General features: G+C 39.2%; 3 protein-coding genes across 6 annotated transcripts; 1 reads left to right on the forward strand and 2 right to left on the reverse strand.

Annotated features, from left to right (window-relative positions):
• Positions 1–2,869: 2,869 nt before the first annotated feature.
• On the forward strand, positions 2,870–6,764 carry LOC137723399 (protein SCARECROW). The gene is made up of 2 exons (XM_068462592.2): positions 2,870–5,405; positions 6,153–6,764. The coding sequence occupies exons 1-2, from the start codon at positions 3,376–3,378 to the stop codon at positions 6,610–6,612; spliced, it is 2,490 nt and encodes an 829-aa protein (XP_068318693.2). The 5' UTR covers positions 2,870–3,375; the 3' UTR covers positions 6,613–6,764.
• Positions 6,765–7,316: 552 nt separating this feature from the next.
• LOC137722694 (putative galacturonosyltransferase 7) lies at positions 7,317–13,381 on the reverse strand. 4 transcript variants are annotated; one of them, XM_068461754.2, is made up of 10 exons: positions 12,648–13,381; positions 12,462–12,493; positions 12,302–12,352; positions 12,153–12,212; positions 10,182–10,332; positions 10,038–10,096; positions 9,624–9,925; positions 8,957–9,314; positions 8,345–8,863; positions 7,317–8,140 (listed from the first exon to the last, which is right to left on the reverse strand). In XM_068461754.2, the coding sequence occupies exons 1-10, from the start codon at positions 12,790–12,792 to the stop codon at positions 7,862–7,864; spliced, it is 1,956 nt and encodes a 651-aa protein (XP_068317855.2). In that variant the 5' UTR covers positions 12,793–13,381; the 3' UTR covers positions 7,317–7,861. The 4 variants fall into 4 exon arrangements, with proteins under 4 accessions (XP_068317855.2, XP_088548990.1, XP_088548991.1 ...); XM_088692864.1 differs by having other exon boundaries at positions 10,038–10,087; positions 12,648–13,375; XM_088692865.1 differs by lacking the exon at positions 12,302–12,352 and having other exon boundaries at positions 10,038–10,087; positions 12,648–13,375.
• A 2,373-nt stretch (positions 13,382–15,754) lies between these two features.
• On the reverse strand, positions 15,755–21,800 carry LOC137723689 (leucine-rich repeat receptor protein kinase HPCA1). The gene is made up of 19 exons (XM_068462883.2): positions 21,059–21,800; positions 20,453–20,576; positions 20,269–20,340; positions 19,993–20,067; positions 19,816–19,887; positions 19,564–19,725; positions 19,376–19,450; positions 19,220–19,291; positions 19,050–19,121; positions 18,883–18,951; positions 18,717–18,791; positions 18,528–18,599; positions 18,308–18,442; positions 17,747–18,213; positions 17,513–17,662; positions 17,272–17,411; positions 16,960–17,179; positions 16,613–16,848; positions 15,755–16,471 (listed from the first exon to the last, which is right to left on the reverse strand). The coding sequence occupies exons 1-19, from the start codon at positions 21,135–21,137 to the stop codon at positions 15,959–15,961; spliced, it is 2,880 nt and encodes a 959-aa protein (XP_068318984.2). The 5' UTR covers positions 21,138–21,800; the 3' UTR covers positions 15,755–15,958.
• Positions 21,801–23,052: the final 1,252 nt, after the last annotated feature.

Here is a 23,052-nt window from a genome sequence, read left to right on the forward strand (position 1 = left end):
TACCTTTGCATGATGGATGTCCCTTCGTCACCCAAGCAGTTATGCTTAGTTTGTTTATGATGGCTAGGGTTCTTAAGGTTTCTCATCAATATGTGTTTTTTCTTTTGGAAAATTGATAGGATGAGTAAAAGGATAAAGTCTTTTTCAAAAAATATAAGAAAGACATTTTTGAGTTGCCATTAACTTATCCATAATAAGTTACAACAAATTTTAGTATTGAACTCCCTATGTTGTGATCATATTTGTGTGAGCCAAACATGAGATGTCCTCCAACCGAGCGGAGATTTGGTGCCACAAGAGAACTGGTCATGTGCCTCAATAGGTGTTGAATGAAAATGTTTATTTTTCGAGATCATGGTACTAAGTGAAAAAAGTTCTTCTCGGAATATACTTCAAGTAAACATGTCTTGAATGGCTATATAACACGATTACCTAAAGTTTAACATGATTATTTACAAAGTTCGAATTGAGTTACACAAAAAGGATACGTAGCAATTTTCACACTCGCAATTTAACATTTGATACTTTTATTATGAACATAAAAAAAATTGTAAACTATTCAATTCGAAGTCTCAAAATCTAAACTGAGAGTCCCAAAATCATGATCCATACAAAAGATGAAATTGTAGCAATGGTCTCTTAACTAAAAATTCGTGAACATCAGTTGCTTAACTCATCAAAACGTGCAGTTATGATCCATTTCGTTCGCTCCATTAGAAGTTATGTCAAAATAAGTCATGTGTCACGCACGTGAGGCTAAATCAAGGGGCAAATATCGAAAACCAAATGAGAAAAAGTGTAGAAATGGTCCTTCAACTCTAACCCAATTGTAGTAATGGTCTCTCAACTTTAACCCACTTTGAGTAGTACTCCTTCAATTTTAACCCAATTGTAGCAATGGTCATTCCAGCATGACTCATTTTGACAGAATTTTGATAGAGTTGATGAGTTACATATTTTGATGAGTTAATGACCAATGATCATAAATTTTTAGTTGATTGATCATTGTTCTAATTAGGTTAAAATTGAAGGGCTATTGCTACAATTTTCTCGATACAAAGTAGTGCATTGCAATAATCATATAGTCCACTACTTTGGTCAAGTTCATTTTCTCAACTGTCATGATATAGTTTGACGAATAAATAATCAAGGAACAATTTCCTATATATACAATCAAATTTAAGAGTGGTAGCTGCACCCATGAGTACTACCAGTCCCCCAAAATATGTAACAACTTCATCGAAAATAAATGCTCTGATCCAATATTCCAACCTGATGAAAGAAAGAGGTTGGCACTTTTAATTTGTGGCAGGTAAAGTAAATGGCAGATATTAGATTTGGTAAGTTCATTAACTTGTAGTGCATGCTAGGGTTTTATCTTCTTTCTGTGGACAGTAACAATAACGATGGACTGATATCCCACAGACATCAATTTGCATCGAGAGATATCATCGTAATGGTCGTTCCGAGTTCTGAATGCCAATGAAAACGTCAAACGCTTTACGACGAGCCATAGAGCCACAGCCCACGCCCTTCCATTTCTTTCCCTCGATCTTCTTGTATATATGTGATAATTATAATCTCATTTGTTTGTTTCCATCGCTAGATAGCTAGCTTGACTCCCATTAATCGTTACGGGTACATTTGAGATTGCTTTCATAAAGGTCAAAATCCGGTTTATGATACAAATTTTTTATTAAGTATTATTATAAAAGTGTTTTTTCAAGAAGCGCTTAGGGTCTTTTTCGAAAAACAGAAGCACTTAGGGATTGTGTTGTAATTGTTTCTTGAAATGGTAAAAGTGTTTTTTGACAATTAGAAACGTTTATGATTATATTGATAAAAAAAATTAGGGTTTGTGTGAAACTGCTTAATTTTGAAACGTATAAAAGAATTTTCTGACAACTAAAATTGTTTTTTTTATCACGTATGAGAGAATAACTTAAGGCATGCTTGAGATTGCTTCTGAAAGGCTTGAAGTTTTTTTTTTTTTTTTGACTATCGAAAGTGCTTGTGACAATGTTTGACAAAAAACTTGAAAGCGCTTCTAAAAAGCATTTGAAGATGCACTTTCAAGTCCTTTCTAGAAAGCATTTGCGATTCTTATAAAAAGATTTCAATTCTAAAGCCTTACGAGTATAAGTGTTTTCTAAATAATCAATCTCAAATGAGCCTTATTAGTCTGGAGATGTGATTATAGTTTTCCTCAGCATGCTTCGAAGTATATTAGTACGTAGCACTTGTAGCATAAGCGTTGATGAACAAAAAATCCTTCCTATAGAAGCAGTCAACGACTAGAGAAAGTCCATTGTCCCATGAATAGTATAAAATACCAATTTTAAAATGCGCTTATGAGCAGAAGTACTTCTAATATAAACAGTTCTAATTTTGTAAGAGTATTGCTAGGTAGATTAAATTTGTAGACTAAATTTACAAACCAAATGATGTGTAATCAATAGAAACAAACACGTTAATTAACACTTACATAATAATCCAATCATCAACTTTCTTGTTATTTAATTAACTAAAATTTTAAAAAATTTGCAAATCAAATAATGTGTCACCAATAAGAAATAAGCACGTTAATCAACACTTAAGTATAATCCAATCATGAACATCCACATCATTTAGTTTACAAAATTTGGTTTAGAAATTTGGTCATCGTAGTATTATCCATTATCTAATCCATTAGACACAAATTAGAAAGTTAAAACAAAATCAAAAGAAGGGTTTAATTAATGAATAATGTTAGGGAGACTAAATTTATAAATTAAATTTGTAACCAAATGTTATGATTATTGATGATTGAATTATTACTTAAGTATTTATCATCGTGCTACACGTCATTTGGTTGGAAACTTAATTTAATAATTTGGCTGACCTTGCATTACCCATAATTAAATTCATCCATCCGCAAACAGACGTTTAGCTAATCGCCATTAATCCCATTCTCCCAGCACGAGCAACCCTCTCGCCACCCTCTCCCTCCCCTTTTTCTTCTCGGTTCTGAAAAAATCCCAGATGCATCCAAGCGACATAGCTTCGGCGTACTTACATTATTTAAACTAGCTTACCACTTGGGAGTTGGGACCTCGTGTTTTGCTTTGAAATACTTCGAGCCAGAGAGAGAAAGACACACTGTGAGAGATTTAAGAGAGAGAAGAAGAAGGAATCCCAAAGCCGCTGTCCCAATCTTTACACCGTTATCTGTTTGGGACATTGCAATCCCCCTCCTTCCTCCCATTGCCAAGATCCCATTTTTATTACCAACCCAATCCATGAAGAAACCCAAACACCAAACACCTTCTCCTCCCTTTGTCCCAGCACTATTTAGTCCCGTTAGGTCGTCCTCCAGGATCTCCAGTAATCTTCCCAATGGCTGCTTGTGCTCTCCTCGGTGACAATGTCGGCGGTCACATCAGCGGCAATGGCAGCAATAAGAACAACAGCAGTAGCCACGGTGGCGGTGGAGGAAGCCCTTCTTGTCCTATGAACAACAGCACTACCAATTCCAACAGCAGCAGCGTCGAGCAGCAGCCAACCAAGATGATGAGAAAGCGCATGGCGTCCGAGATCGAAGTCCAAACCACCCCGACAAGCAGAACCGCCGGTTCGGACTACTTCCAGCTCTCCCGCCGCGGGATTATTAATAATAGTCCGCCAGTCCAGCCGGTATATCCAAACCCATATCAAAATCCAAACCCCAGTAAAGTGAATAGTAGTATGTTTTATCCCAACTACTCCACTATGCTGTTACCCGTACCATCTTCCACAAATTTGACCGCTTTGACGTCAGCTGGTGGGGCTTTATTGTCACCTGCTTCTCCTTCCCCTTCCCCTTCTCCTTCTCCTTCTCCTTCTTCCGCTGCAGCAGCTGGCAGCTGGGGTCCTATCGATCCATTGTCGTTTCATCGCTCTCTTCCGATTCAGCCGACGACCACCACCACCCAGATCACTACCACTCCGGCCGTTTGTGGGTTTTCTGGTCTGCCCTTGTTCCCACCAGAAAAGACTCCTCCTTCGAATCCTACTACCCCTGCTACTACTATTTCCGCCATGGAAGACAGCTCCTCTGCCGCCACGGCATGGATAGACGGGATCATAAAGGACCTCATCCACAGCTCCACCAACGTCTCCATCCCCCAGCTCATTCACAATGTTAGGGAGATTATCTTCCCTTGCAACCCCAGCCTCGCGGCTCTCCTCGAGTACAGACTCCGCTCCATATCCGAGCCGCCGCCGCCTCCTCTGCCCCTTCCAGTCCCGAGCTTTAATCCGACCCCAATCCCAGACATGAGGAGTAGACAACAAGGTGGTCCTGGCCCCGGGGCTCTTAAGCTCAATCTGGACTCTGGTGCCCTACATGACGTTGCAATCTTCAACACATCAACGGCGGATAACAATGACTTGTACTTGCAGTCGTGGTCTGGGGGTGGCGGAGGGGTTGGGCTGTCCCTACCCCAACCCAACCCTACTCATGTCCCTATGACCTGCAACCAAACAAACCCACATCACCAAAGCCCTTCCTTTAATCAGGCAATTCATCAAACACAAGACAAACAATTAGAAAACTCGTCATCCTCTTCCCCTGCGGCGGAGTCCACCACCCCAACCGCTGCACCCGCACCCACAACCGCTACCGCCACAGCCCCGCCGCAACCAACAACCTCAGCAGTCTACCTACTCAGAGAGAAAAAAGAAGAGATGCGGCAGCAAAAGCGAGACGAGGAAGGCCTACACCTCCTCACCCTCCTCCTCCAATGCGCGGAGGCCGTCTCCGCAGACAACTACGACGAAGCCACCAAAATGCTCCTCGAAATTTCCGAGCTCTCCACCCCATTCGGCACCTCCGCCCAGCGCGTCGCGGCCTACTTCTCCGAAGCCATGTCAGCCCGCCTCGTCAGCTCCTGCCTCGGCATCTACGCCTCCCTCCCTCACTCCTCCGTCCCCATCACCTACACCCAAAAAATGGTCTCCGCTTTCCAAGTCTTCAACGGCATCAGCCCCTTCGTCAAGTTCTCCCACTTCACCGCCAATCAAGCGATCCAGGAGGCGTTCGAGCGGGAGGACAGGGTCCACATCGTCGATCTCGACATAATGCAGGGCCTCCAATGGCCCGGGCTGTTCCACATCCTGGCCTCCAGACCCGGCGGTCCTCCATACGTCAGGCTCACCGGGCTCGGGACCTCAATGGTGGCCCTGGAGGCCACGGGAAAGCGGTTGTCCGATTTCGCAGACAAGCTAGGGCTTCCGTTCGAGTTCTTCCCCGTGGCGGAGAAAGTTGGGAACTTGGACCCGGAGAGGCTGAATATCAGCAAGAGAGAGGCTGTGGCGGTGCACTGGCTGCAGCATTCGCTTTACGATGTCACGGGTTCCGATTCCAACACGCTCTGGCTTTTGCAGAGGTAACGTCTCTTCAATCCAGTCCAATCCAATCCGATTGATTTCTTGCTTTTCCACTTTTCTGGGTAAACATATCATGAAAATTCGAACTGGGCTTCTTCTGGGTTGCACTTTTTGGTGTCTTCGATCGATGCTGGTGATCAAAGTATCGAACTATAATAAACACTAGCTAGCGCTGACTAATTGTTAAACAAATAATGTTATTGGGTTTAGATCAATTGCAACTTTCATGCGCTTTTCAAATCTAGTAACTGCAAAAAGCTGCACCTTCATAGTGAGAAGGAAGCAAAAATTAAAGATTTGGTTTTTTTTTTTTTTTTTTTTGTGACCTTTTAACAAAGTGATATTTTGAGATTCTAAACTTCCATTTTCACCGCGCTATTCGGTTTATTTCTGGTTTTTAAATTGAAAAAGTTAGAAGGAGATTTAGAAATAGAATTAAACAAAAGCACGCTTCGGAAGAAAATGAGTGTTCGAAAATAATTTCTGTATTCTAATCTATGGACAAGATTCAAACTTGGAAACGTTTATGATCCTAGATTGAAAAACTCAAAGAAGACTTCAGAAGTAGAATTAAACAAGAGTGTGCGTCGCGTTCGGAAATAATTTCCACATCTTAATTCACGGGCAAGATTCAAACTTAGGTAGAAGGGTCGGACTAATGTCTCATGGCTGCATATTTTATTATATACTTCAGCACATGTTTATATATGAATTGTTTTTTTATTTTTGTGTTACTATTGATTCAGATTGGCGCCAAAAGTGGTAACGGTGGTGGAGCAAGACCTGAGCCACGCTGGCTCGTTCTTGGGCCGGTTTGTGGAGGCCATACACTACTACTCTGCCCTGTTTGATTCCTTGGGAGCGAGCTACGGCGAAGAGAGCGAGGAGAGGCACGTGGTGGAGCAGCAGCTGCTCTCCAGAGAGATTCGTAACGTTTTAGCAGTGGGCGGGCCGTCGAGGAGCGGAGAGGTGAAGTTCCACAACTGGAGGGAGAAGTTTCAGCAGAGCGGGTTCAGGGGCATTTCCCTGGCGGGAAATGCGGCAACTCAGGCCACCTTGCTGCTCGGGATGTTCCCTTCCGACGGGTACACTCTGGTGGAGGACAATGGGACTCTCAAGCTTGGGTGGAAGGATCTCTGCTTGCTCACCGCTTCCGCATGGCGGCCGCCGTATCATGCCGCCCCAAATCCGAACCTTCACTACTGAGATGCTTTTGTCCATGTATGTATCAATATGATGTTTCGTCAGGGTGCAGGGTTTTAGGCGGTTGCTGAGTTTGAATGTATTATCTTGTTATGCTTAATTACCATCATTACCCCACTTTAATCTTTTTTTTAATTGAAATCGATTTTGTGTTTTGGAAGAATCTTGGGTTTTAGGGTCTACAGCCTTCGGGCCTGACTCGGGGTACTATGGGATTTGGGTAGGGAGAGACTAGGCCTTCTACCTTCATGCCGCATTACTAAGTCTGAAAATTCTCTCTCGCACATTTTTTGCCATCGGTGAGCGGTTGAGATTTAACTAAGTGAGATGTGGTTAAATCTCAACCTTTCATTATTGCCGTCAGGCTTTCGGCCGTTGCCAAAACTCTACATTGTAGCCTCGCATTTTAGTCTAGTCTATCTCAGTCCTTGTGTGGTGATGATCCTCCAGGACCAAGTTATGCTTCTTAAGTTGTCGAGAAGCATATGCTACTATCTTACCACGTTTTATTAACACGTAACCCAAACCCTGTCATGGGACATCATTAAAAATGCAAAATTTCGAGTGGTATCATTCTCATTTCTAACGTATCTTTCGTTTACTAAACACACAAAGAATGAAAAAAAGACACTGAACGCCGACGAAAGTGGCAACTAAACATGTAAGACCCGAGATCTGGAGAGGAAGATGAAGACGACAACACACAATTTTGACAATGGTTAAATTGATTTGTTCAGAGAAAAACAAAATACAATTTATAAAGGAATTAGTCCCCTGATATCACCTAACAAAAACAAAATTGAAAAAAATTAAATAAAATAAAAATACAAGATGGTAAATGAATCACGTTGGACAAACAAATAATAGCTACCACCCTTTCCTGCGTGTACACAACTATTTGAACAGCTTTCCTCTTAAGCAAACAACTTCCCCTTCAAAACACTTCCACCGGAATTGTCCGTCAGATCACCTTTCGTCTTCCTAATGCGGTAACCTCAGAAGCTTCAGCTGCCATCCCGGGAGCTTCGTCCTTCTGCTCTTTCCAGAAAGAAAAATAAAATTTTATGAGTCTTTTATTTACCAAAAGAATTACACTTATGTGTGTGAAACTTGGGGCGGGCATCACTTCCTCGCCTTGGAAGCTTTGATAACAAAACTCTCAGCACCCGAAAAATAAGGCATCCATCGGTTAGTGCTTCTGGAGCCCCGTGTTTCATATAACCTCTGGTAGTGAACACGGACAATCAGCTCATCATGAATTCACATTGCAGTCGCTCAAGAACTGATCTTCTCGGTTCAGGAAAATCTTCCAGTAACTTTTGTATTTTGGGATCCCTAACTCAAGCCAAGGTTTCATCTTCCCGTTATAGTGCAACACTGCGGCTTTCTTTATCGGATAAACATCTATGTTATAGTCATGACCTAGCCCAGAGAGAGCCCATGAACCATCAAGAGGATAAATCAAGCCCCGAAAGGTAAGCAAGCTTGCATGTAGAGCAGCGGCTTCATTTCCCCCCTCTTGCGTCGTCCCCTGCTCATGCAAATATGTCAGAAAATGTGAATGACAATAATGGTTTTGAATGACATAACATCTCACCAAAGACGATGAAACCCAAAGAGGTCAAGCATTCCATCCCAACTCTAAAAGTGAATGTTTTTTCCCGCTCTTTGTTAAACATTGATTAAAAAAATCACAATTAATATAGGTATTAGGTGAACTTAAGATGTCACTGACCTCCGTTACAAACTTTTTGTAAGTTTCAGAGAGATCGAGCTTTCTCCACTTAACCAGATCAATCACATTCAATCCAGACATCCAAGCGCATGAATTTTTATCGAAACTGTTCTTGCCAAGAACGCTCTTCAGCAGACTTAACTTCACTGAGCACAACTGCACAGCAGCATTAACTTTCCCTTCCATGTTGAGGCTCCATAGAGCAGACAAGTCCTGCTGGACAACAACATCATCATCCAGAACCACAACTTTCTCCAAATTCTGGAATATCTCAGGGAGAAGATAGTGCGAGTGAGAAAAAGTTGATAAGTATTCTGTTCTGGATTGGGCATCAATGCTATAGGAAACACGGAACTCCAAAGGCAGTGAAAGATATAGTTTGCGGTTGTCTAGATTAAGCTGCTCAATGTTTAACACCTCAACCGTTGCTTCCTTGTAAGTATTTCTGAAAAACCAGAGTTTCATTGCAAAGTAATTCTCTTGATCCGTGAGCACGTGAAAAACCAGTTTCCCACTATCCTGAAACATAAAAAAATTTGTTAATTGGAGTCATCACAAGAAGTGAAGCTAACTAGCAGCAAAATACATACAGAAGAAAGAATAAATACATACTTTTGCATGCATTACAGTTGAGTTGATTACAACTGAGGATGCAAGTACGTTAGTGGAGAATATGACATAGTGCTGGAATGCACGATTAACGTATTTGTCAGCCAGAGAGGAGTCGGTATTGTCAAGAGGAGATCTGAAATATTCCACAGTCAGTCTCATTGACAGGCAATGGTGGCTCTTTGGCATAGTCTGGACAGCAAGTTGGTAGAGAAAGACACTTTGTTTCATGTGGAAGTTCGCTTCATCCTCAGTCATATCATATATTTGTCTCAGTTTCTTGTCAACATTATTACAATCCACGCGGAATGTTTTGGCTTTGGCTATTGAAGCTTGCAACCTCTGTAGCTTCTTCTCAATCCTGATGAAACAATTGGCATTGTGCTTAGTTCAATGGGGAAGCTCGAAACATTGTCAATAGCCCATGATGAAAGAAATCTAAGAAAACCAGTATAGGACTGTCCCAGAATAAGATTAAAAATATAAAACAGCAGCATAATCTTGTAAGAAAGAAGGAATGAATTATGAGAACTTGTGCATTTTCAAGGCGATTTTGACAACCAAATTCAACCAGCAGATCTTAAAACGTCAATTGTAAGTACAAACCCTTTTTTGTTGTCATTGAATGAGCAGAAAATGGGAATATAAAGGAATAGTTTCCATGACTTACTGCGGGGGAAGATCAACATCTGTAGTACTTTCACTAAGAACACGCTCCACCTCCTGAATATTTTGTCTCAACTCACGAGACAACTTGTCCCGTGATGGAAGTTTCGCGATACTAGGAAAATATGCTCGAGCCACAAATAGTTGATCCTTCAATCTCTTCACCATAGCATCCTTCATGTCTTCTCTATGTTGTTCACGCCAACGGCAGTAGCTCCCAAACTTCAACTCGCATGATTTTCCACTTTGATCCACACCACCTTTCGCATAATCAATGATTTGAGCTGAGTCACCAGCTTTAGAGTTCTGCCACAAAGATCCAAATTAAACAGAGCAGAAGGCAATAGCTCTACAAGAACAGAATCCGTTAGCATGTTAATCAGATTCCAAGGAAAAAAGATGGCCGATTCATGCATACATTTTCAATGGGAAGTGAGTGCGGACCATCATGAGGTGGAGCTGAAACTCCTGCAGTTACTGAAAACAAAATTCGAGTTAGAATCTATTACGTGGCAAGTAAAAAGGATAGACAAACCTTAGAAGGCGTCGAACATTAACAGGCCTTTTGATTGTTCATTGCTGTGGACGACACTGGCTTGTTCATTGTTGTGAACGACACTGGCTTGTTCATTGTTGTGAACAGCACTGATATTTTTGGTTTCATTTTCAGCTTTATGTGAAATAACTTTATGTGAAATATTCTTTAGTATATCCTGGCACAAAACAAATAAAGGTAGAGAAATCAATCAGATCATTGAAGACTTGAGATGCCTGAATCACATCACTCAAATTATTGACCGTGTTTGTAGACCAAATGAATAAAATATTTCTGCAATGGTTCCTATAGGCCTTAAATGCCAAACACTAGAGTCAAAAAATTAATTCTCATATCATGGATTAGTGAATGGCTGCCTTATCCCAAACCACAATAACCTGGATAGGCAGGTGTTCCTAAGATACAAATTCTGTTAATTAGGCAGCAACTATGAAAGACTGGGAAGACCCGCGAAATAAATAGAACCACAGATGGAGAAACTAGTATGGTAAATTATAAAGATATTTCTTCACTGTGGATCTTTAATTTTCTCATCTCAAAGACAGATTAAATGCCAAGACTTACAGAAAAAAATTTGTATGTGCCCATAATTAGTTTTCAGATTCTATGAAGGTACATATATCCTACAGTTAGAAACATAGAACATAGGGCCACAGATTCCACCATCAAGTACAATCAATGTCTTAAAAGGCTCGCCTCAGGGCACGCCTAGGCACCCTGTGAGGCTGGGCTTGAGGGTTGCCGCCTTTGTTTTGAGGGAGTGGGCGGAAGGCGTCGCCGGAGCCGCCTAGGTGCCCCTCAGGGGAATTTTTTTTTTTACTCCCAAACCCAAATTTTGGGTAGGGTTTTAACTACCTCATACCTCTTCCTTGCACTATCATCTCTCTGCCTTGTTTTCTTATTTTATTTTTTATATAAAGGATGTGTGTGCCGTCTGCGTGCATTGTTATGTGTGCTCATTGTGCTTTTCATCCTCTATTTTATATATATATATATATATATATATATATATGTGTGTGTGTGTGTGTGTGTGTGTGTGTGTGTATGTATTTATAATATATGTGTGTGCTCAGGGTGATTATTGATTAATAATCTTCTTCTTTTTTAATATAATACATGTGTACACACAGTGTATATATTAAAAAATTTAGGTCCCGTCCCGTGAGGCTTCGCCTCACACCTAGGCTGGGCTATCCCTTGGACGCCTCTCCCACGCCTCACGCTTTTAATACATTGAGTACAATTCACAAGAACCAATCAAAAGCCTATGATCTTTGGTAACCAAACAAAACAGTTGTACTTGTCCTAATTCGAAAGGAAGTGTCTATTGGTTACTATACTATTTATTCCTCAAGCTCCTGAACTAAAAAGTCTAAAACACATCCTGAAGAACTCTTAGACGTGTTAGAATAATTCAAAGCCCATTGGCACATTAATCCAGTTATTGGATCTAGCCAACGCCTAAACATAGAGAAAGAAAAATCAAAACCTGCTAACTGCATGTGACTCGATAATTTGTTGTGATGAATTAAAGTGTACAGTACTCGGATACTTCAGAGCTTATTTTGTATTATTGCTGTATTTTTCCATAGTTTTAACACTTTTTAGAGGACCACGCCAAGACTTAAAAGTTCTTAGATGACCCGGCTGGATGAGGAAGTTGATGAATACCATATGTAAATTCTTTCCGGCCCCTTACACATTAATAGTTAAGACTTTCCAGCATCACAACTCTTAAATACATAAACAAATTCCTAGCAGAATTTATCTCAACGAGACACAATGTCTAATTTTGAAGAATTTTAACAAGTAAACATTGCCCTTATCAATAAATATCACACATTTCAGTAGCATTTGTCTGGAAGCTAAGTGATGTTTCATCTACAAGCCTATTTCCCTATAACTAACTAAGCATTGTATCAAACGAAAAGCAGCGGTACCATAAAAAACCTAACACCAGAGCAGTAGGCAACGAACCTTTGAAAGGGTTGGTGTGAAATTTTTCACGAAATCATCTACATGCTTCGAACCACCCCCCTGCAAGAAACCAAATAATCAGTAATTTATCTTCACCAATGTGTTTCTACCCATGAATTCGATTTACAAAGCTGGCTAGTATAGTTTACCCCTAACAGATTAGAAGCATTTATGATGATTTTTGGACCATATCCTCCAATCTGACACCGATTCGAAAATTCAAAAAAAGAAAAATAAAACAGATCAACACCAAGAATGTAGGATACAGAAAACAATTCCAAATTAACAAAACAAAGTTCTAGTTCTTACTGAAGGCGAATTTCGTTGTTCTGGTACATATCCTGCATATTATGAACAAAAAGAACAAATCGAGATTTGAGAGAGATCCAAAACTACCATTGCAAAAGCAAAATCGGATCTGAGAGAAACAGATCTAGAGAGAGAGAGAGAGAGAGAGAGAGAGAGAGAGAGAGAGAGAGAGAGAGAGACAGTTACCGGGAGGGTGAAAGCCATTGTGAAGGCCGAGAAGGAAGAGAAGTGGAACGAGCATGGAAAGAAAAACTAGACCCAACACTCCAATCACCAACCCCTTCCATCGCCGCTTGCCGGAATAACTACCGCCCGCAACCCCGCCCTTCATTGCTCCGCCAGCCCCTCCTAATCCGATTTCATTGCCGGGATTAAGCACCGAATCCACCACAATCAACCACAATTAACACTAATCCTCCTCCTTCTTCTTCTTCTTCCTCCTCCTCTGGTTGTTGTTGCAGTGTCAATATCAAATGCGAAGTCCCACTCGCACTCCCAAACGCCGTTGCGGTCGCCGTCGCATCAACAAGTGAAACGCGGTGCTTCCTCTGTGGCATGAATCATCATTTCTAATGATTTGATTGGTTGTTTCTGAGCTCACTGTCTCTCTCACTTCAATTCCGAATCAAAGGCTGGATGGGATGGGATTGCACTGGATTGGACAGCCCGGCACGGATTGGATTTTCCTACTTTTAGCACAACAAACTGTGATCTTGTTCTTCCTTTTTTTCTGAAAAGAAAAAGAGAAGAAAAGAAGAGCTTACCGTTGTCTCGGGCTTTTTGGTGGGATTAATTTATTTTATCCCTTGCGGTTAATATTTATTTATTTTTGTTTGTTATTATTTTTTGGGTCAGATCCAATTCTCTTACGTTTGTGAGGATGTCACTCATCATTGGACTCCTCTTCCTATTTATAACGCAAAAATAGAAGCAATCTCCCCCGTGTATATATACGCATACGCGTAACGATATTATTTTACATTTGCTTTTTTTTTTTTTCAAAAGAACATAGGCTATCTACAGTAATAGAGGGCCGTTTTAGCCCATCAAATTTTAAGACTAGGCTATAATTTATTTCTCTTGATATTATATTACTTTACAAACTTAGTCTATTTTGAGGCTGCATGTTGCATTCGATGAGGTCAAACTTAGCCTTATTCTTTTTAGTCATTTGATTAGCTACTAATTTTGTTCATTTTAGAGCTTAATGTTGCCTTAGCCCCTTGACCAGAGATGACCTCGTAAAACGAGTTCTTCGTCACCTTAGCGTTTTAGTCCAATGTTATGCTTAAGTTTCCCTACACATGACTCATCAGAATGAAATGCAAAATGACAATGAATTTGTTCCATACAAGTTATTCTCGTGTATTTGGTACGGGTGTATTTTTTTTTCCACCCAATAAACTATAGAGTATACACTTGTACATTATTTATTACATACTTTTTTTATTGTTTCAGTTCTATTTATGTTTTGTGGTTAGTTATGCTATCTAAATTTCAGAAATGGCACCCAAATACAAAAATAGAGGCAGTTGCTTGCCCGATGATCTATTAATTTTCTCGATTTGTTAAACTAGTCTTTGTCATTTAATTTTTTTTTTTTTTTGTCGATAAAACAGTCCTTTTATTCTGGTAAAAATAAAATAGTGTTCCTTGATTTGGATGATAAAATAAATCTTTATCATTAGCTACGTTTTTATCAGATTTTGCCTCGTATTTGAAATCGAACAATAGGGTAGGGGGGGGGGGAATTAATTTTAGAGAGAAAAGGATGGAAGGATTGCTGGTAGATAATTAAATAAATGTTAGAATCGGGTAATTAAGGTATAGAAAGATTGTTAGAACTCGTTTGAGAGTGCTTTTAAAATAACGGTTGAAAGCGTTTGTAGAGAAAATATTTTTAGAATTCAAAATCACTTGAAGTGCTTCCTTGCAGGAAACGCTTCAAGTGTTTTTATAAGATTCACTTATATTTTTATTAAAAATGGTTTCAAAAGAATTTTTACCAAAAATATTTTCAACTATTTTAAAAGCTTCCAAACGAATGCTTATTTGTTGATGTATGCTTGCTCATATTTTCATTTTTATTTTGTTTTTTTTGTGAAAATGTGATTATTGAGTAACACTCACCCACTTTTGCGACCATTGAGTTTTACACCATTTGTAAGCAGTTTCACCATTTATTAATTTACATAAGTATTTTTATTGAATATTTAATCTTGTGAAGTAAGTGGTTTTTGTGTTAAGTCCTTGTATAACGGCATGAGTTCAAACTATATCGGTAGTTAATTTAACAAATTTATCGTTTGACCAAAAAAACAAAAAAAAAAAAAACGTAAAAATCAACCAAAAAAATTTTGTGACCACGATCAGTTCCGTTTTGACAGTCGGAACATCTCTGAAATGTCCTACATAAAATTTTAATCGCAAACCCGATTACAAATCGTGAGTGTTAGCTCAAACTTTCAGTAAAAATGCAACCGTTGAGTTTTCAAACAATCTTTTTCCTGGAAGTAAAGTAGTTGCGGCCGTCCAACAACCAAACTAATTCAACCGTTTTGGTGTATTTCGGGAAAAGAAGCCAAGTCATATAGATATAACTACCAAATTCAGAAGTTGATCAAAAGTGAAGAAAAATATGTTGGTCGCAGAAACGAGCCTTGTCTTTGAAAGATATGTCTGAAGATTCGACGACGCCGGAAAACTTCATGTTCCCGTTGAGGGTCAGGGTTTCGAATACGGTTCTTCCTAGGGCTGCAGTTGCAGCGTTCGGGTTGCGATTCATTGATGCGGGATACAGTGGAGACTGGTCGAGGACTGAGCCATCGCAAAAGAGAGTGAGGAGTTGCTCAAGGTTGCTGCATTTGTAGTTGTTCCCTTATGTTTGTTCTCATTTTTTTCTTTTCCAAAGAAGTTGAGGACTGAATTTTTAAGATGCGATTGTGTATACTTGGAAGTGTGGAATGAAATGATTCTCTGAATTTCAATACTGCTAAAAGTGCTTTTATTAGAAGAGCGTCAAAATGTTATTAAATTCAAGTGCTTTTTGAAAAAACAGTTCGAAGTGCTTCTTATCATAAGCACTTTTAAGTTTTTCTACCTTGAAGAGACTGTTTTTATAGGGGAGCAATTCTGCTAATAAGGTTACAAGTGTAAACATGTTGAAATTTCTACTATATATTCAAATGATTTATTTAAGTGCTTTCTAAAAAAATACTTAGATACGCTTCTACAATCGTGCTTAATTGTAAGTTTTTATGTCAAATGTGGTCACTAGTTAGAAACGTTATCAATTATCAAAAAACATGTTTAAAGGATTCTTGCATCAAATCCAAAAGAACCAAGACACAACGTAAAAATATTACATGCCTATTTGTCAGTTGAAATCAAGAACGCTACGTATTCTTTTGCTACATTTATGTATATATGGATACAGAAAATTACAATTACGAAAGAAGAAACTGAATAACACAAAACTTCGTTGCACTCCATAATTACTACTTGGGTTCGATTTGCGCTGAAACAGTGTATCCACCGCTGTAATCAAAGGAGCCGGTGCTGTCATTGAATTCCTTCTTAGGCAAGCCTTCGTTGTAGGGATGTTTCGGAGCACCTTTTGATGCTGCAAACTCTGTGGTTGATGTAGATGCTGATGTTGAGTTTGTGTTCATCCCATCGTTCTGCAGAATGGTTTCGATAGCCTTCACAACTTCACTCATCGTGGGACGATCTGCAGCTGATTCATCGACGCATTGCATGGCTAGCTCCAAGAACCTCCCAAACCCAATAAGAGCTCCTGAGTTTCGAATGTTTCGATCTATTAACTCCCTCAAACCGTAATGCTCTGTGTCATTCTTGTCCATCACCAATCGTACCTCGCGGACAATGTATTTTCCCTTCTCGATTGGCTGCCTAGCAGTTATCAGTTCAAGCATAACGACTCCAAAGCTGTACACATCGCTCTTATCGGTCAATTGTTGAGTCATGTAGTACTCAGGATCCAGATAGCCCTGAAAGTGTAGACCGTAACTTACAATACAAGAAATGTTGAAACTGGAAAACACGATTTTCCTGCTTAGTGCTTACCCTAGCAGATCACATTTTAGGTAGTTATAAATGATAACATTTGAAATGCTTAATTGTAAACTTACCGCTGTTCCTTTGACCTGAGTCGATACATGTCCTTTTGCGCTGTCATCGAGCAGCTTCGACAGGCCAAAATCTGCAACCTTTGCCGTTAAATGTTCATCTAATAGAATATTTGTGGACTTCACATCTCTGTGAATTATAGGAGGATTTGCAAGCTCATGCAGGTAAGCCAGTCCTCTTGCCGAGCCAAGAGTGATTCGGAGTCTCCTCTTCCAATCGAGATGAATACCAGATCTCCCTGCAACTCATATTAAAACAAAGCTTATCATTACGTGTTAAATCGATGGTACTAAATGAAACACATAAAACTAAAAATATGAATTAGCGAGAAGTAAAATCTAGAACTGACCTGACAAGCTTTCCTTAAGTGTTCCATTAGGCATAAACTCGTAAACCAACATCTGCTCTCCTTGTTCGAAACAGAATCCCAAAAGACCAACGACATTCTTGTGATGAACGCGAGAGAGCAACTCAATTTCAGTCTTGAACTCGAGGCCTCCCTGCATCGATTCTCGCTGAGCTCTTTTGATTGCTACCACTTGTCCATCAGAAAGCATGCCCCTGTAAACCTATGGATAGCCAACCGAAAAGTATAGAAAAAAATCTTTTAGCTTCAAGCACAATTTCATAGCTGTTACTGAATGAGTTGAATATTATATACCTTCCCATAGCCGCCAGATCCTATCTCATTACTGTCAGAGAAATTATTGGTGCACCTCTTAAGCTCATCATATGAAAACCATCTTGCTCCCTTTAACTGTGGTGCACCGCCACTATCATTTCCGCTTGGCGCCCATGAAGCTGGAAGATAGAGGAGAGTAGTGAATATAAGCTGACCAGTATCTAGTATTAATAACAGAATTTCAGTCTAAAAATCATCCACAACAGGAATGGTTACTCACCGAAAGGTCTGCTTAAACCAATGGCTCTTTCAGCATGTTTCCTTTGCCTAATGGCGTAAATTCCTACTACCACGAGGCCCACAACAAGAACGAGACAACTAACTGATATCCCGACAATAACACCAGTGCTTATAGATCTTGTATGCGTGTCTGAAACAATTAGGGTTTTTTACTGTCAGTTTAATTGATCATCTAATGTAGGGAAAGTGTATATGAACACTGATTTAAAATTACCTGGGAAATTATATTGAGCTGCAATAAAAATGAAGGGTCCAAACTCCTTTGGCGGCTTGTAAGTCTGATTGCTCATATCAAAACCAATCCTGATAATCTCAGACCTTTTAAAATATGTTCCTGTAGGTGGAAAGAGAGCCACATGTACTTTAAGATGGTCATCGATGTTGAAGAAAGGGTTATCAAGTGACACTGAACCGGGAGTGAGGTCAAGTTTCTCCCATAGGCTCCTTTCTAGGGATTGAAATAGAGTCACATTTGTCAAATCACTGAAAAAGGGGGCTCGGAAATCCAGTGTTCCTTCAAAAGGATATCCACATTGACAATTCTGAGGGCTTGGCTGCTGACCGCCGGGGCATGTAATGGATGGACAATCCGTGCTAGTAGCATACGTTTTTGTATTTGATTGTGGAGGCTGACAGAACAGACTCGACCTAGATTCATCGCACAATGGGTTCCCAACAAGTCTGCAATATGTAAAAGTCACAACTAAGAGTGATTGTCCCATGAAAATACAGAACATCATAGAAAATTAAGATCGAGGCCCGTGAACTGTCTTACATTAATGTATGTTTGTACTCATAACCCTGTGTTATTTTCTGAATCTTATTGTTCTGCAGATCAACAAGCATCAGTTGCGGACTGATGCTATCACCCATGTTAAATGTGTCGTTAAACCCGTTGTTTTTCATTTTCCTGTCGAGTCACAGAAAAGATGAATGCCAGTTTACTGATATTGCAAGACGTAGATGAATCATTCCATTATTCTCCTTATACTTACACTTGCTGCAATGACGGTATGCTGAACATCCTCTCTGGCACAGTCCCTTGAAGTGCTACATTTTCTAAAACGCTGGCATCATAACAGTAAATAATTTCAAAATGATATCACAATAAATTTTTCACTGTCCTTTTCCAAGACTCATCAATATATACCAAGACATCTTCATGTACCCTCCATCAGACTTACATAGTGGTGAGCGAGAGCAAGGTTGAGATCCAACGCGGAGCTTCTGATGGATCAAACGAGTTGTTACTAAGGTCTCTGAAGTAAAATCATTAGGATTTATCAGTACAACACAAGAACAACCCGGAAAACTGAAACTGCAAATGACAGCTCCATGCCATGTACTCACACATAATTGAGGGCATACAATCCAGTTAGGTTGGGTAAAGAGCCGTTCAAATTGTTGCATGCGAAATTTCTGGAAGAGAAAATAAAAACCGTGTAAAAGCTGATTAGCCATCACTAAGATTATGGTAAAAGCACAGCAAAGTATTTTCTTGGAGAGTTTGTACTCACAATTGACTGAGATACATTAGGTTGGAGATATCTGAGGAGACTGGTCCCGTCAGAGCATTTCTATCAAGCCGACTGTTGCAGAAAAGAATGGTTTTAGTCTAATAAGTGTCAAGAAGCAGATACACTTAAATGTGTAAGAAAAAGAAAAATCAAGATGGCTTTTCACTCACAGAACCTCGAGAGTCTGAACGGAAAATATTGTTGATGGAATAGTCCCATTGAATCTATTTCCATCAAACAATCTGCAAATAAAGAATGACAAGCAGTTTAAGTATAGAACATAAACTGATAGACAAATTAGATACTGATTGTTCAGATCAACTTACACATGTTTCAGTATCATCTTGGAACTGAAAAGTCTGGTTGGAATGGTACCTGAAAGCTGGTTCTGGTTCAAATGGCTGCAAATTCATATACTCTGTTTAATGCTTACGCAATAAGCAGTGGCATAATCCTTACTAGAATTTCATTTTCTTTTCAGAATGGAGAGAGTTTCAAAACGGAAAATACTCACAAATGTTTAGCCTTAAACAGTTGGTCTAAGCCGGGGGTAGTGCCACTTGAAACTGGGAGAGGTCCAGTCAACTGATTGTTTGCCAGGTCCAGCCAATAGAGGTTGGAGAGATTACCCAAAGAAGCAGGTATACTGCCGGTGAAGTTATTCGTATTCAAAGCCCTGAGAAAAACCGAAGTTATATAAACTTGGGAAAAGAAAAACATCATATTGGGTTGCACTAACAGTATGAATAATTAGTCCAATTCTTACAAGAAGGTTAGCTCTCCTAGTTTCCCCAATTCACTTGGAATAATTCCACTGAAGCTGCAACCAGCTAGGATCCTAAAACATGGAAACAGTCTCGTATAATTATCCGATATAAAAACTCATGTTCCATAAAGTTCAAAAGGTGCAGATGTGAAAAATTGCTTGGTAAATTGTTCTTACAGGATGTTTAGATTGCTCAGATCCCCTAATCGTGGAGAGAGAGAACCGGTGAGGCCTTTGTTGAATGAAAGATCTCTGCAATGTTAATATTTCAGCTTTGTTACAAAACGAATTCCATCCCTAATCAAGATTGAGCTAAACAAAATAACTGACAGTGAAAATAAACATGTTTTATGCATATTTTTATAATTAGACATCAAATTTGTTGTGTGTTGCTCAGTTCATAATATACTGCAAACATAATGCTGGTATGAAAGGAGGAACAATCACACTCACAAAAATCTTAACTCGGAGAGCCCCGCGATGTCACCTTCAATTTTCCCTTCCACGTTCATTCCTGATAATCCCCTGCACAATGAACATCAGAAGAGGTTCTGGTTCAAAATCTGATTAAGAAAGTCAGCAAGAATGCTCGTAATTACAACGATCACATCAGAATGCGAAGATGAACAACACTCACAATGCAGTCACCCTCGAACCGTTGCAAGTGATGCCTTCCCAGCTCTCCCCACATGGATCGTTTGACTTGTCCCAGCTGGGTGGAACGTTGCTCCATGTCTGCCTCAAGGATTGGAGGGCATTAGCTGGATCAACACACTTATAAATCAATAAACTACCCTTAATAGGAACAATGAGGGTTTAGAACGAAATTTAACCAAAACTTCAAAATAATTCACATTAGACCGAAATTAAATGGACTAATCGCTAAGTACACACACGAAAGAATCTACACCAAGGATGCTTAATACTGGTATCCCAAACCAATCACACTGTGTCATCCGTTTTTACTTTCCCATATAATAACAGATGATTGATTTGGAATATCGTCATGGAGAATAGGAAGATGAACATGATATCACAAAAAACCTCTCAAGTGAACGGATATGAAGGTAGCTTTGAAATTGTAGACCAAAAGTAGAAACTACACAAAACCCAATTTTCCCATGAAATAAGAGATCAATATACATACATACATACATACATACATACACACACACACACACACACACACACATATATATATATATATATGCATATATATATTGATATTTAAGACTATTCATACCATCATCTAGGTATGTAGAAGAAGAGATCACATGAATTCCAGAGAAGCAGAAAGCCAGAAAGAGCAGCAGCAGCCGCATGGTTGCCTTGGGAAATTTGTGTGTGAATCTGTGAGGCCGATCAGCTAGTAAGCAGAAGCCAAAAGCACATTTGTACAAAATTCTACTTCCTTGAAATGTCAATAAAAACACTTTTCAAACATATCTTCTTCCACTCCATGCCAAGTACTACACCACTTGGATGGTTGGAATTTTATTTAATGAAGAAAATTAAGAGTCCAAGGCATGCGCATGCTTCCCACCAAGCAACCAAAAAAGTGCTTTTTTGGAAGCTCTGCTTATTTCTGAGCAACGAAGCTGGATTTCCTGAGTTGGGTTCTTTCAACTGTCTCCAAAAAAACACCCTGCAGGCTACAAACCTCCCACTTTATTTAATTAATTTAATCACTTTATTTAATTAATTTAATTTAATCTAATTATATGCTAATGGACTATGACTACGACAGAGAGTGATGAGATGATGGTTGTTTTTTTGCTCTGGACTAACTGGAAAGATAAGATGACTTTGGTTGGTGGGTCCCAAAACGCTGACATGAAATACAAGGCGACGGGCTCCTCCTCCTTCGGCTGGGACCGATTCCTGGTTTCATCCTTGTTCTTGTTGAATGAAATAATAAACACGGTTTGGTCGTTTCCTAAGGAAATATCTAATATGTTCAGAACAAACCAAAATTAAGTAACGATATATCGATCACATAATAAGGACATAACAATCAAATATCAATAATCAACAATTGTAATATAAGAAAAAATCATTTTGACCAATTAAAACTAATAGACAATACATGTGGTTACTCTTCCTCCTTCAGCGCCATGACATGACATAATTTTGTCATATCATTATCGGAATTGTTCATTATTTTTATCACCATCTAAGCCATCTCTACAAAAATTCGTTCGTTTGGACACCATTTAGTCATCCATATGTGCTAGACCAATCGGCAGTCATGATAATAAGTAACATCCTTATTATGAACCATCAATTTGTGTGATTCATATGAATGACTAAAGGATTTCTAAATCAAATAATTTTTTTTAAGATGTTCATTTGGAAGAAAAACAACTCTTTATATGTAAGGAGTCAAACAATATTTTTTTTATATACATAGTAATTGTTTATAGAGTCATTCCTTCTTAAGTGCATCGCCCATTTTAAATGAGAAGAACTTACATGCAATCAGTTTGGTAAACTGATTGTATTTGTGTCTAGGTCGACACTAAAATATACGAGGATGCATTATAGGCTTAAAAGATATTGAACAAGTTATAACACATGACCACACGTTATTAACAAAGATACCGTCAATAGCGTCCTTGCAAGCAAGTTTCTCTTGTATATTAGAAATACATGGCAATAAAACAACATATAAGTTAAACCCTAATTTATCTGCAACTAGGAACCAGTTTTCGTAAAAAATGGATAAGAGGAGTAAGGACTAAGGACGACCTATGGGGTGTCTGTAACTAACGTCATTGCCTCCACTAGGTGGTGGTGACGGTTGAGGCCATTGTTATGAAGGTAGGGTCTTCTTCTCCTTTTGTTTTCTTAGCATTAAAGATGAGAGCCCCATGATTGTTGAATAAAAATTTACATCTTATTGAAATAGATGATTTCTAGATTGCGATTGTGTCTACAACAACAATAAAGCTTTATTTTATTAAGTGAAGTTGGTTATATGAATTTTAGAACGTCACTACGCTCAGTTTTGCGCCAAGTCTTCCGTTAGTTTCAAATACTCCATGTTTTTTCTTAAAGTTTCTTTTCAAGTCTTCCTCTACTCCTTTTGCCCTAACCATCTGTTTCATAATCACATTTTCTAATTAGAGCATCTGTATGTCTTCGTTTCACACAATCAAACCACCTCAACCGAGACTCTAAAAAATAAAATATCCAAATTCACTACAACAAAGAAAATTCTTTCTTTTAGTGAGTCAA

This window comes from Pyrus communis, chromosome 4, assembly GCF_041283825.1.
Source record: "Pyrus communis isolate YQ-2024b chromosome 4, ASM4128382v1, whole genome shotgun sequence".
Lineage (NCBI taxonomy): Eukaryota > Viridiplantae > Streptophyta > Magnoliopsida > Rosales > Rosaceae > Pyrus > Pyrus communis.